This window comes from Asterias amurensis, chromosome 4 (genome assembly GCF_032118995.1).
Source record: "Asterias amurensis chromosome 4, ASM3211899v1".
NCBI classification, from domain to species: Eukaryota; Metazoa; Echinodermata; class Asteroidea; order Forcipulatida; family Asteriidae; genus Asterias; species Asterias amurensis.
The window spans coordinates 25,703,066-25,721,578 of record NC_092651.1 but is presented as its reverse complement, the minus strand read 5'-3'; the positions used below and the strand labels follow the sequence as shown (position 1 = coordinate 25,721,578).

The window sequence follows — 18,513 nt, the reverse complement described above, 5'->3', positions numbered from 1 at the left end:
AAACTTTATAAAATCACCATTCTTCGTTTACAGAGCAAGCGTCGCAATTCTGGGCTAGCTGTGTAAGCTAAGAATACATGGAGTATGCACATATGCACAAGCATAAAATCCCTTATAAAAGCACAACATTTCTTGCTTGCCTTCCATGAGCTCTGATTCTTTGCTTACAGTAATTAAGCAGAGCCATGAACATGGGCCCTGGTATTGTCTCCATTTGAGTCTGGGTTTAGAGAAATGTATGTATTCATGTACCATCAGGCATGCCATACTGGCTTGTATAAAGTTAACTCTGTTTGCACCATCAGGCATGCCATAGAAACTCTAACCTTTGTGAACCCTGTCCGGTCTAGCCGTTCCGTATGTCAAGTTGGGGCAGAACATAAGGATGTATTTTGTACAGTGTACAGTTCTTTTTACCAAGGATGCTCATGACACATTAGTGTTAGTGGAGTATTGAGTTGTGTTCTACGACTACTTCATTGAGAGTTGAAAAAGCTATCACACTCTGAGATATTTTTTTGGACTCCCCAAAACAGGGAATTTTCCTCTCTACCACTCCAACAACTCCATCCAAGCGTCTTATTATCAACATCATTGTTCATGTCTTTATCACTTATATCTGTATATTTTGAAACCATTTTTGGGATTGTGCCACGTCAGGAGTTGTGGGTGACACAGTAGGCCGCACCAAAGGGGTACTGGAACAAACTACAGGATTGGGTGAGTTGACAAGCAAGGTATTTCACACAAGACATGCATGAAATAAGATCTTTTACTCAAAATAATTGTTAGCATAAAAACGCACTTGGTGCTGAGCAATGGAGAGATGTTAATAGTATAGAACTATTGTTAGAACATTGTGAGAAACAGCTCCCTCTGAAGTAATAGTGTTTTTAAGTAAGAGGTAATTTCTTACTCAAAACAATAAAATACTTCATGACTGAAGCCTTTTATTAGGAGCATCTGAAAGCGTAACAAAGGGTGTTTTTATCTTTCATTATTCTCCTGCAACTTCGATGACCAATTTGAGTCCAAATTTTCACAGATATGTTCTTGTATGCATATGTTGGAATACACCAAGTGAGAATACTGGTCTTTGACAATTACCAAAGGTGCTCAGTGTTATTTTATTTACAATTACCAAACTGTCCAGTGTTATTTTCTGCACACTTTTGGATAGATCAAGTGAGAATACTGGTCTTTGACAATTACCAAGGTGTCCAGTGCCTTTACAGGAACACGTTGCCTTGGATCGGTCGAGTTGGTCTTTGAAAAGCGCTTTGTAACTGTTTGTTATAAAATGCATATGGTTAGAAAGATGATGTAAAAGTAGAATACAATGATCTACAAATATGCCTCGAAATTGCGTGGTTTCCTTTTTACCTCGTCCAATAACACGGTCGGCCATTTATGGGAGTCAAAATTTTGACTCCCATAAATGGCCGACCGTGATAGTTCGTGACGTAAAGAGAAAACCGTGCAATTTTTAGTGATACTTGTGTGGATCATTATATTCTACTTTTAAAAAATCTTTCTAACCATATATATTTCATAACAAACGGTTTCAAACGCTTTTTAGTGACCAACTCGTCCGATCCAAGGCAACGTGTTCCTTTAACTTAAGAGACAACTTAGATTATCTACTAGTTCTGTTTTTATCAGCCACGAACTAAACTCTTCTACTTTTAAAGACGGTTCATTCTTAAACGAGCGACGCTAATGCGACAACATTACACTTTCGTTCAAAAATTTGTCAAGGTGTTGACATATTTCACAGGTTATTAGCAAGATAACTAGGCGACAATCATACATGTTCACCATGGATTTGTATTTTTATGTCTGTTACGTTATTAATCTTCATGCAGTAAGCACCGGAAGGTTAGTATGCCTTTTTGTGTGCTTACGGTAAGCAGCGCTATGAATGGAAATCGCGCAGTCAGCATAGAATCGGCCATTAAAAAGCTCTATTAAGTTGGGCCATGGTGTTTACTGCAAACTATATCATTGATACCTCACCATGCAATACCTCAAATCCCACATAGTTAATTTAAGTTATAATGGTTTATTTTGAGCTTTTTATAAATCAATTTCAGTGCAAGATACTTGGAAGAAACCGCAAGAAAAATGGAAGAGGTAAGCGGTGTACCCATGTTGGATAATATCAGAAAAACGCAGTTGCAATGCCTGATTTGCTACTCCCAGTACATCAACCCCAAGACCCTGACTTGCGGACACAACTTCTGCCAACACTGTCTAGAAGAAATGATGGAAGGCCATCCAACAAAAAGCATTTCATGTCCAGTCTGCAGGAGAGAAACGTCTTCACCAGAGGCAGGAATTGACGACCTCACAACGAGCTTTTCCTTAATTAACTTGATGGAAACTATTGCTGAACAAGAGCGGCTTGTTGAGCATCATGGTCTTAGTGGTCAAACCATATTAGATAATATCAGCAAAGCGCAGCTGGAATGCCCGATTTGCTACTCGCAGTATATCAACCCCAAAACTCTGACTTGTAAACACAACTTCTGCCAAAACTGTCTTGAACAAATGAGGATAGCCAGTGCTCTTGAAGAAAACATTATATGTCCCATCTGCAGAAAAGAAACAAATTTAAATGAGGAGGGAATTGATGACCTCCCGAAGAGTCTTTCCTTAATTAACTTGATGGAAACTATTGCCGAACAAGAGGACCTTGTCAGACGTCTTAAGACTAAGATAAATTGTCAAGATTGCGATGTTGAGGATGAATCTGTCAGCTACTGCCTTGATTGTCAGGAATTTCTTTGCGAGGTTTGCGACAATGCGCACCAACGCAGCAAAAGAACAAAAGGTCATGAAAAAGCTTCAATCGACCATCTACGCTCTGGCAAAGCAAGTTTTAAAAAGAACTCTCAGCTTCTCACGAATGTACCAAAATGTGAAACACACACCAACCAGAACAAGATTTTTTACTGCAAAACTTGTTCCCTAATGGTATGTGCTTCATGCACCCAGGATCATCGGATCCCGGACCATAAAGTCTTTGGTTTATCACAAGCCATTGAACCAATCAACAATATCATTAATCAACACATCAGAAGAGGAGAGGAGTGCCTACAAAAGTTTTCTAATAAAAGAGAACTTCTTGACATGTTATCCACTGAACACCAAGAAAGGATAAAGCAAAAGCACAAAATTATCACTGATGCGGCAAACGGAATAGTTGCTGATGTCCATAGAGAGGAACAAAAGCTTAAAGACAAAGTGACACGATTCTGTTACAAAAAGGGCAAAGAATTTCAAGAAGTTAAGGCCCGCAATAGTAAAAAAGAAGAAGAGTTAAAGATACAGCTGGAAAAGGTGAAAAATGACAGAAAGCAAGTCCATGACTTTGATCTTTTGGAATTCCAAAAGAGTGTTGTGCAAGACATAACAGAAGCTATTAGCTATACGTCTGGATGTGTCTGTCTAAATTTCAAAAAAAGTTCAGACTTTACCGATGAAGAAATCTGTGAGTATATTTATCAGTCATAGCACATTTTTGAATGAAAATCTCATCTTCTTTATAAAAAACTTTTCAAAATTAATCTACATGTATGTGCACATGTACATCCATGTGTTAGTGTATTCAGTTCTCTATCAGGCCTCATACTTCACGGAGGCAACGAAGGTGATTGCCTCCATAACCCCTTGTCATTGCCTTGGTGCCCTTGAAATATGTTTTAGTTAAAATTGGCAATTTCCTCATATTCTTTTGTCAAGAAGAAAATGCCTTGGCGCCCTTGCCCTTTCAAAGACAAAGCATACAGGCCTGCTATATAATCGATGTTAACTTTTTTAACTTAAAGTTTTTAACTTTAACTATAACCTGTTTTGGTGAGCTGCAGAGCAGTGCGAGCCTATGAATACCAATTTCCGTTCAGCGTCCGTCCGTCCGTCCGCCTGCCTGTCCGTCGTGCTAAAGTTTTTGGAAATGTTAAAGTTTTTGGTTTAAATTGAAGTCTTTGAGTTGAGTTGTTTTTGGTATGTACAAGCCAAAGTGAGATTGTTATACACAATTGCCAGTCATTTTTAATAATTTTCAGCTATGTACTTTTCAAATAATGTTGAAGTTTTTGGAATAAAAAAATGTTAAGGTTTTTTGGAATAATGTTTTTTATATTTTATATTTTGGAATAACAAAAATGTGAAAGAATTTTTTTTGTTCAGGCTCAAACAAGAATTAAAAGAAACAAACTCAAATTAAAATCTTAAAGTTTTGAAATAATTTGTTAAAAAAAAAAAAAACTCTTTGTCACTGGTTCCAGTTGAATGAGCTGAAACAATGAAAACTATTAAATGGTCATAACTCCTTATTGCAATGATGTACTGACTTGAAACTTAAGTAAAACATTGCTTCTTACATGTAGATTCATATGAAAAAACAAAACTCAAAGATATAATAGATGTTAAATTTGCATCGGGGATAAAGAATATTAATTTTGGTTTTTACCCATACACCGATGTGTGTTAGCACTGTATACTCAGTACTTCCCGAGTCCTGTGAAAAAATATCACAGGCATGTTACTCGGGTGGGATTCGAACCCATGACCCTTGCAATTCTAGAGCAGTGTCTTACCAACTAGACTACCGAGGTTGCCCGGCAGCTAGAGCAGTTCGAATCCTATGTTTTGGCAGCGGGTACCGCAACGATATAATAGATGTTAAATTTGCATCGGGGATAAAGAATATTAATTTTGGTTTTTACCCATACACCGATGTGTGTTAGCACTGTATACTCAGTACTTCCCGAGTCCTGTGAAAAAATATCACAGGCATGTTACTCGGGTGGGATTCGAACCCACGACCCTTGCAATTCTAAAGTAGTGTCTTACCAACTAGACAACCGAGGTTGCCCGGCAGCTAGAGGCAGTTTGAATCCTATGTTTTGGCAGCGGGTACCGCAACGATATAATAGATGTTAAATTTGCATCGGGGATAAAGAATATTAATTTTGGTTTTTACCCATACACCGATGTGTGTTAGCACTGTATACTCAGTACTTCCCGAGTCCTGTGAAAAAATATCACAGGCATGTTACTCGGGTGGGATTCGAACCCATGACCCTTGCAATTCTAGAGCAGTGTCTTACCAACTAGACTACCGAGGTTGCCCGGCAGCTAGATGTAGGCCTACTAACTTAAAACTCAAAGACTTAATCACTGGTTTCAGTTGAATGATCTAAAACAATGAAACATTTTCATAGATATAACTCCTTATTTCAATGATGAACTGACTTCAAACTATTGCTTTTTACATAGATTCATAAGAAAAGATAAACCTCTCTTTATGCATCACTGGTTACAGTTGAATGAGCTGAAACAATGAAAACCTTAAATGGTCATAACTCCTGATTGCAGTGATGTTCTGACTTGAAATTTAAGTCAAATATTGCTTCTTACATGTAGATTTATATGAAGAGATAAAACTAAAAGAATTAATCACTGGTCCGGTTGAATGAGCTAAAACAATGAACAAATTGAATAGGCATAACTACTTATTTCCATGATGTAGGCCTACTAACTTGAAACCTTAATCAAATATTACTTTTTACAAAAAGATCCCTATGAAACGATAAAACTTAAATGAGTGCATCACTGAAGAGTGCAAAGTTTTAATAAAATATTGCTGCTTAGATGTATATAATATGAAAAGATAAAACTCAAAGATCACTGGTTCCAGTTGAATGAGCTAAAGCAATGAAAACCTTAAATGTCATAACATACTTGTCAACGTCCCCACCCCTTTGACCATCAGTTGATCAAATGATAGGTTAAATTTCTGTCAGTCATTGGTTCTATCTGGTGATGGGCAGCTCGCCATGTCAGCTTCGCTGTTTTAGTTAAGTTTTAGCTTAAAAGCTGATAAAATTCCATTGTTCTCAAAATAGATCTGATGTTTAGGGAATGGAGGAATATGACTGACTCCGAGGTTTTAGATAGGATGAAAGTTGGCACAAGGGTGGTACGAAGAAAGAAGTGGCACTGGTGTCCTCAGGTAGGAAAAAGTTACGTTAAGGGACTTTTGATCAATCGAAAAATTGATGGACAGACAGAAAGTTAAACAAAGCGAAAATGGCAAGTCGTGATCTTTGCTGAATTTCATTTGAAATGATTTCAAAGGAAATCGAGTCATATGACTATAAATAGATTTTGACTGGGTAATAAAAACAATCATATCGAATATATCCAGTGCTTATCCGAAAGGTTCGCAAAAAGCTCTATAACGTCATAAGTGGGAGCTCCAATTCGTATAGCTGCTTTTTTTGCAGCGTAGAGGTATAACAAAGCAAACTCCCACGCATGACGTCAAAGTATTGTCATTTGTACGCAGGCCGTCAGCAGCAGAAGTGTTTTTAGTTTTTCAAAACATTGAGGTTGGGCCTGATTTGAATTTTGGGAAGTGCAATATAACGACTTATAACACCGACACCCCTTTCCCTGCTAATGAGTTTACCCTCCCCACGTGCGTGCCGCGTACAGTCACAGAGTATAATGAATATTTTACCGGCAGGGCAGCGCTTCCACGCTCCCATTGGTTTTGTACATCTTCCCATTTGGGGAGATTTTCCAATAACGTGCAGATAAAGAAACAACCTCGTCAAGTCCCATTCTCGGGACCACATTTAGCGAGTGCGCACTGTACTGTATGCTACAGGTTGTTTCATAGTAAGTTGAGGTAATAGCTTAGGGACCTGTCACACGAGAATGGGACTTGAATCAAGTCTATGCCAACCCTATCCATTTTTTGTTTTACATAGCCCAAGCATTTTGGCCGGGATTGTCAATAGCTCAGTTTAAAGAGCACCGGCATGTTAATCCGAATATACACACTGTAGTCGTCAGTCGATTCATATCCCACTCTAGTAAATTTGTCTTTGTTCTACCCCATTTTTATTTAGAAATAATATAAATAGAACTTGGATAAAAACAAATATCAATCAATATCAAACTAAATGTTGCTTTATTTAATTTTTCTAGGACAGTAGCCCACCTGGCGAAGGTATTATTGTGCAATACGACTCCATGTATCAAGTTTACGTTCGTTGGGATGAAGATAACAGAGACCGTTATGATCCTGGCATTCTTGATCTTGCATGGCCATAACAGTGACAATCAACAGTGAGATTCAGATGGGCTCTCAAGCCGTTGGTCTCAAGTGTAGTGTAACGCATGTAAAAAAGAACCCATTGCACTTCTCAAAAAGAGATGGGGTTCGCCCCGGTGTTCCTGGATGTGGCTGCTAAATGCGCTGTAGCACCTTGTAAACCCTTAAACGTTGCTACATAATTGGGGTCCTATCTTTCTGTAAAATTGTATACCTAGCGCCTTGAGTACCTTGTTGGAAGATTAGTTCACTATACATTTGATATTTGACTTTGATGTTATCATTAACAAATTTTAATGCCACTTTTACGAAAACCATATTTCATGATTTTAATTTGTAGTATGATTTAACATTGATGTCAATTTGTAAGTTTAAAATTAGTAGATTCTGGAATGGCAATTTGAAAATGTCTAAAAATAAACCATTATGTTAAAAATGATTTTAAAAAACCATTTGGATTTCTTAACAAATAATTAAATCAATTCCATAGTAAAATGTCAAACCTCTCAATTATCCAATGTACTACTGTCTTAATAAAAGTAGAACGTCTTGTATTAGGTAGAAAGTCTTAAAGATTTAAGTTGAAAACCTTAAGTCTCAAGTAAAAAGTATTAAGTCTTTTAAAGTGGAAACTCTTAAAGTATTTAGTAGAAAGTATTAAGTCTTAAGTAGAAAGTTTAAATTGGGTCTAAGTTTTAGCTTGAAATCTGTGAATGCATTGTTTTAAAGGAACATTACAGAATTGCTGGCAGTGTAAGCCCTTTATGTCATCCACCATACATAAACTGACAAACCTGTAGAAGTTTGAGATTGATCGGCCATCTGGGTCACGAGAGACCAGTGAAAAACCGATTACAAATTTTGCATTGCATCGATGCCGAAATAAAAATGAATAAAACGCTCACTGAGCGATAAACTCCAAACGTGAAGTTAGATTATTTATTTCTCATCAAATATGACATTTAAGACAGAAATATTTCAAGGGATGTTTCTACTATCAGTATCATTAGACTGCATAAGTTTTATGTAAATCTGTGATCTTCTTGATTTTTGTTTCTTACCAATTCTGTAACGTTCCTTTAATTATTATATGAAATGTTAAGAATAGTTCTCAATTTTGTTAAATACTTGTGTAAGTCTTTTTATTTAGGTGGTTTTCTTTGTAACTGAAAAACAGTGGACAGTCTGTCAATTATTTCAATTTTTTCTGACAAAAGCATTTACCTTTGGTAATTACTTCAATAATAATGATCATAAAAACTAACTTGGAAAGAGGCACTGCAGCTGTTAATAATATATCACATTCATTTTGTGAAACAATTTCCTTTCTAGAAACGTAGTTTTTGATACACGGATTCAAAGATTTATCAATCTAAGAAATGTTTCATGCATGAATCATTCTCAGATTGTACATTCCTATCATGGGTTATTCTTCCCGCATGGAAATTACCACTCCAGACTTTCTTGTTATTGTAAAAACGCTACCACCTTTAAAAAAAAAAATTCTATACATTAGTTTTTTTGTTTTTATCTAAATTTACATGGAATTCAAATAATCAAATGGTTCCAAAATTCAAAGGTATACTTTGCCTTTACCTTTTCTGAATTATGAGCACATTTAATAAAAAATGCTTATCAGAATAAGATGAACAGTCAAAATATCATGCCACATGCACAATGTGTCACTGTTATAATAACTCTAATAATAATAATAACAATTAAAACTTATAAAGCGGCATCTGGCTAAGACTAAACTCATTCCGAGGCTCATAAAAACAACAACAAAACAGAGAGAGTAACAAAAAAACAAAAATAATTACGTAGCTTGGAAAGAAATAAGAGTACAGTTGTACATTGAATAAAAATGTTGAATTACATAAACGTGTTGGCAAAAATAAATGGTTAAAAACAGACAGAAAGTCAATCATAAGAAATTTTGAATAGGTGGGTTTTTAGCAGTGTTTTGAAAATGTCCAGAGACGTTGTACCTCGGATATGTAAAGGAAGAGAGTTCCAGAGTGTGGGTGCGGAAACAGAAAAAGCACGAACACCGTTGGAAGTGTTTGTTTTAGGGATAGTTCAAAGAAGTTGGTTCGTAGAGTGAAAATTCTGAATTAAGTACCTGAAAATGTTGACGTCTGAAACAGATAGGAACGACTGTACACGCTAGAAGTCGAAAGACCGACTGTCGTGCAGTCGTTCGGATCGACTCTGGAGGGCCTTGGTTCCAGACGTCGATCTTGTCATGAACCGAACCAATGTAAATGTTATGTATTGTTCACCTGTATGAAACCAAAATTGATTTGGGTCTACCTAGAGTTGCTCCTTATCTATTTGATTCGACGCGACTCTGGCGCACCTGTTTCTGATACGGGTGTTCGGTGGTGTTACAGACTCTGTGCAGGCTCGTAACTTGGGGGGGGGGAGGGGGCTGTCCCTCATTGATATTTAGATTTTATTGTTATTAAAAATGCTAATATCTGTTTCTCCAATAACATTTTCAAATTACTCATTGTTGATATGAAAGTCTTACAGTGTGTACGCAATCAAGTTAATCATAAAATAAATAATGCCTTGTGAGATCAAATTCAATGTCTATTATATCTTGTACAAATATACGTTTAAAGTAATATTACCTGACAAATGATGATACTAATTTGTTTTAAAAATAGTTATGATGTATCAAGCCTGTTTAGAAAAGAATTTGGATTATAGCATTTTCCGTTAGCATTTTATGTTTTGAAGGGGAACAAATTGAAAAAAATTGCCAAATTTCAACCTAATCAAACCATAGTTTTAGAGATTTACGACAAAAAGCGCAACTCAAATGACACTTCACATGACCCCCGATTACATATGATCATGATGTGTATCACTTTGAAAGTGATTACAAAAAGCTTTTCCACTCATACCTTCTCAAAATACATTTTTAACAGTTTTCAACCTGCACTAGACGGCGCTCTTTTATATTGATGTTGAAACAGAAATTCTTTTTCTTCTTGATTGCCCCTTATACAACGACCTTAGGAACATTATGTTGGCTTATATTATTGATCATTACAAAGGCTCTGAAACTCTTGGCAGGGAAGACAGGTTTAAGTTTTTGATGGACACTCCCGATGAAGCTATTATCATTTGCGTTGCCAAGTAAGTCTTTTTATTTCCTGCTTTAAAAGAAAATCAAACTATGTGATTATTTGTTTTTGTTCTAAGTTAAATTCTTTTCCGTATGACTTATTCATTCAATGTATTTTGTTTTTATAATATTGTTACCCTCCCCAGGGTTATGGGGTGTGTTCCAGTTTGGAATAAAACATAATACAATACAAAAACATAATACAATACAATACAATATATTATGCCATCATTGGTATTTTCTTAAAGTTGACGCTGGCCACACATTAACAGCCTTAATAGCATCTTCATAACTTTTGCCACTTTAATTACAAGGACACTTCAACACTAGTTTTTGTGACGTCAATCGAGGCAGACTTTGCCTCGATCAAACATCGAACACACGTACGTGCAAGTACGTTCAAGTCCTAGTCCTGAGTTTGTACATTTCGAAAAAGGTTTTTCTTGCATTTTTCCGGCAATGTCGATCAGGTATATTGCTACTGGATGCAGCAAAACAACTAAAGATGGGCTCAGTTTGCAGAGTGGTCCGGTCCGACGTCTTTTCCAGAGCCGTGCAGCAAACACTTTGAGCCCTTGTGCTTCGAGAATCCGGAATACACTACACATTTTGACATGAATAGACAAGTTCTTTTCTAAAACATGACGGCATCCCAACATTTTTTCAGCTAGTGGGGAAGTCGAAGAAGGTACCTGAAAGACGTAACGAACCTAAAAGAGCATTTGCCTAACGTGAAAAAAATCAGGTATTGTTTCAACTTTGAGGGCATGTTAGTGTTGGCACTGCATGCGATTCATCGCGCCTTGATTGACGTCACAAACAGCGCCCTCTCGCGTCTGGCTTTTTTCAAATTTGTAAATAACATGGAAACTAATTTTTTTAAACCTTAGTTAATTGTTTATTCATATTCCACTCATCAAAACACATATTTTAGTGACAAAAGCTTTATTTTGACAAAATACCACTTCCAGGTGACTTTAAGTAAATATGTTCAACTTGAAAGTTACTGTCTTTCCAAACTAAAGATATAGCATGAAGTGCAGCAAAACATAGCTGAATATATGTCATCTTTCAAATAACAATAGCATTTTCCAGCTAAGAAAAATCACTTTGGTAACACAATTTATTGTTAGCTGACCAAAGTCAGAGAGTAGACTCTATAGACTGGTTCGTACATTCTATTCACGAATCTACATGTACACTTTCTCGTCCATTCTCCTTAACATAGTTCATTCTTTATTCAGCTAGACTCTACTGCTACCTACAGCAATAGGTCATAGTGACTACTTCACTTGTGGTACATGTAGGTGAACACTATCAGTACCAATTGTATTCTAGGTGATGTGCACGGAAAATTTTGGTTTAAAAAAAAGTGGTTGTTTCAGAGTTGATCTCATCTATTCATTTATATTCAAACACTGTTTTAGCAGCTTCTGTAGCCAGCCAGTACCAATTCAACCCCGGTAGGATTATTCTGGTCTGAGACGTGGAGAAGTGTCTGATCTGATTTTATCCCAGCAAGTATGGCCCTTAAAGACAGTGGACACTATTTCTCATAGTGTTTTATACTATCAACAGCTCCCCATTACTTGTTACCAAATAAGGTTTTATGCTAATAATTATTTTGAGTAGGTACCAATCTATAGTGCCCTTAATTTCTTTGGTGTACCCCAGAAAACAATTTGTTTGTACATTTCGATTTGATTTACTTATTTATTTCTAACTTCTACTTCCAATTATCCAATAAGAAAAAAAAAATGCAAAGCATCTCTGAAATTCACATATAAGCATATATGAACAGTAGACTTGTGGGTACAACTATGTGTAAAATCTCTTTTGAGGGAGTGTTGGCTCTGAAAAGAGCTGGTTTGGTCTTGAAATTTCGAACAGTATCATGTACTCTGCTCGTCTTCAGGAGAACCATGTTAGAAAAAACATTATTATTCGAAAATAACAATGAGGTCATCAAGTGTTGAATACATTCAATAAAGTTCTACTAATTAAAACATACACAAAGAGTCTTGTGTAAACACAATGTTTTGGCCAACAACAAATATTACTCCATGGAATTAGTGGTTGCAAAAATGAGCTTCTACCTCTTGGCTGCATCACTCATACAGGTTGAACTCAACCAAATGAGCTCAAAAACTGACAGCCACCAGTTCGAAAAATTACTATAGAAGAGACATTTTTTGATCCATATGCAAATTAGACTTGAGACATTTAATGAATGTGTATAATATTCTATAACCTACAGACAATGATAATTACTTGCTGTCAAGGACACATATTTCACATAATGAAAATAATCCATAAATGTATAATGCAAGTCTAATGACGTCATACAAATTATGAAGATCAATGTCACATGATGTACATTTTTTAGCCACTCGATTCTGGTCTTGACTCTACTGCTGTTATTACATGGTGATCACTGGTAGATGGCAACTGTATTACAATATCAGAGTAATTTGTAGGCCTATTTCTGATTCAACCTTAAAGATCTTTCTGTGTTCACTACAAAGGATTTGCAAAAAATTTTTTATTGACTGCTGCTACAGATATTTGGACATATTTGCTGTGAGCAACCAATATTTCAAGATTGTTATGATCAGAGCATCAACCGTATTTTGTACATTTTATCATTTGAGCAGCATTGATAACTGCAGTAGAAGTTAGCATTTCAGCTATCAATTCTTACTGCAATACTTGTGAGACACTGGAACAAAAATGGATGAGGTAAGAGGTGTAACCGTGTTGGATAATATCAGAAAAGCGCAGCTGGAATGCTCGATTTGCTACTCGCAGTACAAAAACCCCAAAACTCTGACTTGCGAACACAACTTCTGCCAACACTGTCTAGAAGAAATGATGGAAGCCCATCCAACAAAAAGCATTTCATGTCCCGTCTGTGGGACAGAAACGTCTTCACCAGAGGCAGGAATTGACGACCTCACAACGAGCTTTTCCTTAATTAACTTGATGGAAACTATTGCTGAACAAGAGCGGCTTGTTGAGCATCATGGTCTTAGTGGTCAAACTGTATTAGAGAATATCAGCAAAGCGCAGCTGGAATGCCCGATTTGCTACTCGCAGTATATCAACCCCAAAACTCTGACTTGTAAACACAACTTCTGCCAAAACTGTCTTGAAGAAATGAGGATAGCCAGTGCTCTTGAAGAAAACATTATATGTCCCATCTGCAGAAAAGAAACAAATTTAAATGAGGAGGGAATTGATGACCTTTCCCAGAGTCTTTTCTTATTTAACTTGATGGAAACTATTGTCGAACAACAGCAGCTTGTCAGCCGTCTTCAGACTAAGATTAATTGTCAAGATTGCGATGAGGAAGATGAAGCTGTCAGCTACTGCCTTGATTGTCAGGAATTTCTTTGCGAGGTTTGTGACAATGCGCACCAGCGTAGCAAAAGAACAAAAAGCCATGAAAAAGCTTCTATTGACCATCTACGCTCTGGCAAAGCAAGTTTCAAAAAGAACTATCAGCTTCTCACGAATGTACCAAAATGTGGAACACACCCCAACCAGAACAAGATTTTCTACTGCCAACGTTGCTTCATAATGATATGTGCTTCATGCACCCAGGATCATCGAAACCCTGACCACAAAGTTGTTGGTTTATCACAAGCCATAGAATCAAGCAATGACAACATTAATGATCGTGTCAAAGATGTTGAGAAGTGCCTACAAAAGTTTTCTAATAAAAGAGAACTTCTTGACATGTTATCCACTGAACACCAAGAAAGGATAAAGCAAAAGCACAAAATTATCACTGATGATGCAGACAGAAAAGTTGCTGAACTCCGTAAAGAGGAACAAAAACTTAAAGACAAAGTGACAAGATTCTGCTATGAAAAGGGCAAAGAATTCAAAAAAATTATGGCTAGCAACTGTATAAATGAAAAAAAGATAAAGCAACAGCTGGAAAAGGTGAACAATGACAAGAAAGAAGTCCAGGAAATTGATCTTCTGAAAATGCAACAGAGTCTTATGCGAGACTTACAAGATGCACTGGATGTTGGCTACCCAACTGGATGTGTCTGCCTGAATTTTAAAGATTTCAAAGAAAGTTCAGACTTCACTGATGAGGAAATCTGTGAGTAAATTGATCAACTATGTGCAAATTTTTGAGCTAATTTTGCGTACCAGTTTACAAACCTACATGATATGTAAACTTTGTCTTAAAGGCAGTGGACACTAATTGTAACCACTCAAACCAATTGTTAGCATAAAAACTTACTTGTTGGTAACGAGCTATGCGGAGCTGATGATAGTATGAAACATTGTGAAAAACAGCTCCCTCTGAAGTAAGGTAGTTTTCGAGAAAAAAAGTAATTTTCCACAAATTTTATTTTGAGACCACTGTGAGGTCCTGAAATCAAGCATCTGAAAGCACACAACTTCGTGTGACAAGGGTGTTTTTTCTTCCATTATTATCTCGCAACTTCAACGACCAATTGAGCTCAATTTTTCACAGGTTTGTTATTCTTTGCATAACATGTCTATTGAGATACACCAACTGAGAATACTAGTCTTTGACAACTACCAATAGTGTCCAGTGCCTTTAAGTTAAGCGTTTAAATCTGTCCAATAATGAAAAATTCTTTAGAAAGGACGCACATTTTTAATTGATATTCAACAAATTAGCTCTTTGGTGCACAAGGTGGTTCCTAGAGACCACCAAAACATGTTCAAAACTACAACACCAATATACACCACCCTCATTTCATTTGATGAAACGTTCAATGGGGGTGCTGTTGAAAACTTTCGAGAAAAACATGGATGAACATGGTTTTTTGTGTGTTTTTTTACAATAAAATTGATCTGTGCACCAAAGGGGCTTCTCATTCCAAAAAGCATACCGGCCAGCTATATAATCAAAATTGACTTTTTCTAAAGTTAAGCTTTTATTATCTTTGGTCAATAAAGAACAAACAGTAAACACACATTTCCCTTGTTCTCAAATTAGATCTCATGTTTGGACAAAAACGAAACATGACTGACTCTGAGGTTTCAGATAGGATGAAAGTTGGCACATGTGTGGTACGAGGAAAGAAGTGGCATTGGGGTGCTCAGGTAGGAACAAACTAAGTTGAGGAACATTAAATTATCTAAAAACATCATTTGCAAAGTGCAAAACGCAGGTCAATTCCAGTCGATTGCCGTCATTAAAGGGACACGTTGCCTTGGATAGGGCAAGTTGGTCTATGAAAAGCGTTTGAAACCATTTGTTATGAAATGTATACAGTTGGAAAGATATTTTAAAAGTATAATATAATGATCCACACAGATATGCCTCAAAATTGCACGGATTTCCTTTTATTTTGCAAACTAGCACGGTCAGCCATTTTGTGGAGTCAATGGCGTGCCGTTTTAGTTCACAGCGTACAAGGGAAAGCACCCAAATGCAAGGCATATTTGTGTGGATCGTTATATTCTACTTTTAAAACATTTTTCCAACCCCGCATTTCATAACAAATGGTTTCAACTCGCCTGATCCAAGGCAACGCCAACCTCGCTACCATGGGCAGCGGGCCGTACCACCTGCTAGCTCTGCCTATACGTCTCTAACCGCTGGGAGGGAAACTCCGATCCATTTCTTTGATTGGCTATCATATAAACACCGTGCGTCTCCAAAAAGCTCTATACGCCGAAACGCGTGCGTATAAAGATGTACATATCACTTTTTTTGTCATGCAACACTGAACGCCAAGGCAAGTTTATGACTTTTATTACACACAGCGCATCCAGTGTGTGCGCGACTAACGCCCAACACAGAATGGATCAACCACAGGACTAATTGTAATATCCCTTATATTTGGATATTGTTGAGTTTCACTTCCAGGGGTTATGATCGAGCAAGGCATGCTGGGAAAAAATGGCGCGGCAAGATCGATCACCCCTAGGATCGAGGTTGAGGCACTGCGTCCCTTTAAGAGTCATTATGAGGACCGTTTTACTTTATTATCTTTACGTCATCTCTCAAGGCACATACCAAGAAATTTATAAGGTTTGCTTTATTCCGCACTTTCTGTTTACAGAGCTGTGAAATGTACACAAGTTTCAATATCACTACTAAATTAGCAAGCAAAAACAGGCAGAAGAAGCAGCCTCAGCACAATTTAAAATTCACACAAAAAGGGTTTACTTTTTGTTGGTTACTTGGTATAATGAAAGTATCAGCAGAACTGGAAATGTGCAAACAAGATTTGCCTGCAATTCTAGAAATAAAGTGAATAGAACTTGGCTTATTACAATTACCAATAAATATATAGAACTAATTGTTGCTTTATTTTAATCTTCTATAGGATGGTGACCCACCCGGTGAAGGTGTAATTAGGCGAAACAACTGGGGCGTCCTAGTAGAATGGGATGAAGGTTTTGCTGGCTACCTTGACCGTTACTCTCCTAAGGACCTTGATCTTGCATGGCCCTAGAGTGACAATGCATACAAGCAACAACAAAAACCGACCATCCACTTTTACAAAAATCATTTTGTATGATATTTAGTTTGCATTAGCATTACGTCAAAAAGTTGACCTGTAATACCACGTCGCGAGACCCCTGATGAGGTCATTGATCTGAAACTTCACACATTATGATCAATTGCTTGCCTGATGGTCAACATGTGTGTGTAAACTTTGAAGTGATTACAAACAACTTTCATTGCAATTGTTCTTTAGGAACTAAGTAAATTGGTGTATAGACAAACATAAACAAGAATTAACAATCACAAAAGGCTAACTTAAACAAATGAGTTTTCAACAAGGACTTCAATGTATCAACATAATGACAAATGTGAATAATTAGGAGTAAGATTGTTCCATACATAACAAGCAGCATTAGAACAGGATCTTTGATATCGTGCCAATTCGTTATGTATATTCCAAAAAGTGACTGAGTAGATCATTGTGGTGTTCGGGTAGGAGTGTAGTGATGGACAAGTATGATAGGCTTTGAAAGTAACGAGAAGGATTGTGTACAAACTCAAGTCTCTAGATTGTCCAAAGTACTAGTGTCTTAAAAGTAGAAAGTCTTAAAGTCTTTTGTAGAAAGTCTTTAAAAGAAAGTATTAATGTCTTAAGTATAAAGCCTTAAGTAGAAAGCCCCAAGTCTAAAGTCTCAAGTAGAATTAAGTAGAAAGTCTTAAGTATAAAGTATAAAGTCTTGAAAAGAAAGTCTTAATGTCTCAATTAGAAAGTCGTAAGTCTTAATGTCTTAAAGCCATTGGACCCTTTCGGTAAACAGTATTGTCCAAGGCCCACACTTCGTGTATCACAACTTATATATAAAATAACAATCCTGTGGAAATTTAGGCTCAATCGGACATCGGAGTCGGGAGCAAATAACGGGAAAACTGTCTGAGGTAGAAAGTCTTAAAAAGAAAGTCTTAATGTCATAAGTCGAAAGCCTTGAATCTTAAATCTAAGGTAGAAAGTCTAAAGTCTTAAGTAGAAAGTCTTAGGTAGAAAGACTCAAGTCTGAGGTAGAAAGTCTTAAAAAGAAATTTCTAGTGTCTTTTGTAGAAAGTCTTAAGTCTTAAAGTCTTACTTCAAAAGAAAGTCTTAATGGGGTACCCGGTATTAGTATTATTCTTTGTTAATTTATAATACACATTGTTAATCGTTTTCATGAAATGTAAAGAGTAGTACTACAATATTTTGGTGAATACTTGTTGAGGCCTTTTTTATTCAGGTGGTATTTCTTTGTTTCTGAAAAATGCTAGGGTGACAAGCGATATCTTTGTTAGTTACTTAAAAAAATAAACTAATAATAATAATAACCGAATTTATAAAGCGCCTTTTCCAAAGGATGCAAAGCGCTAGGGATAATGCAACCAAAAACCCAAAAGAAAAAAAGACTAGAATCAAAAACACATTAGATGGAACGATTAAACAGATGTGTTTTTAAAAGTCCTTTAAACTGTTCTACAGAAGAAGCGTTCCGGATGTTTGTTGGGAGTGACTATCATAACAATTTGCAGCTGTTGATGTTGATAATAACGTAAAACATTTTGAAAAAAAAAGCCACACACCCACGCCACGCACCCACTGACATCACTAGCCTTGGGAAAGTGGCCCAGTGTAAGAGTTGAGCCCTGAGTGTACAATTAAACAGGTAAATTCAGGCCTGTATGCCCTGTTTTCAAAAGGGCAAGGGCACCAAGACATTTTCTACTTAGCACAGGGAACCCTATGAAGAAACTGTAAATTTCTACTTGAGCATTTCA

The 18,513-nt window shown here is 36.6% G+C and overlaps 3 protein-coding genes across 3 annotated transcripts in view; 2 read left to right on the top strand and 1 right to left on the bottom strand.

Moving 5' to 3' along the window:
• LOC139936187 (uncharacterized) overlaps nucleotides 1-18,513 on the bottom strand; it is a 70,765-nt gene that overhangs the window by 18,113 nt on the left and 34,139 nt on the right. The window lies entirely within an intron of this gene.
• On the top strand, nucleotides 398-10,347 carry LOC139936695 (uncharacterized). Its single transcript, XM_071931569.1, has 4 exons — nucleotides 398-720; nucleotides 2,094-3,493; nucleotides 5,913-6,019; nucleotides 7,003-10,347. The coding sequence occupies exons 2-4, from the start codon at nucleotides 2,125-2,127 to the stop codon at nucleotides 7,126-7,128; spliced, it is 1,602 nt and encodes a 533-aa protein (XP_071787670.1). The 5' UTR covers nucleotides 398-720; nucleotides 2,094-2,124; the 3' UTR covers nucleotides 7,129-10,347.
• On the top strand, nucleotides 11,243-17,840 carry LOC139936189 (uncharacterized). The gene is made up of 3 exons (XM_071930953.1): nucleotides 11,243-14,379; nucleotides 15,253-15,359; nucleotides 16,592-17,840. Exons 1-3 carry the CDS (start codon nucleotides 12,996-12,998, stop codon nucleotides 16,718-16,720), a joined length of 1,620 nt encoding a protein of 539 aa, XP_071787054.1. The 5' UTR covers nucleotides 11,243-12,995; the 3' UTR covers nucleotides 16,721-17,840.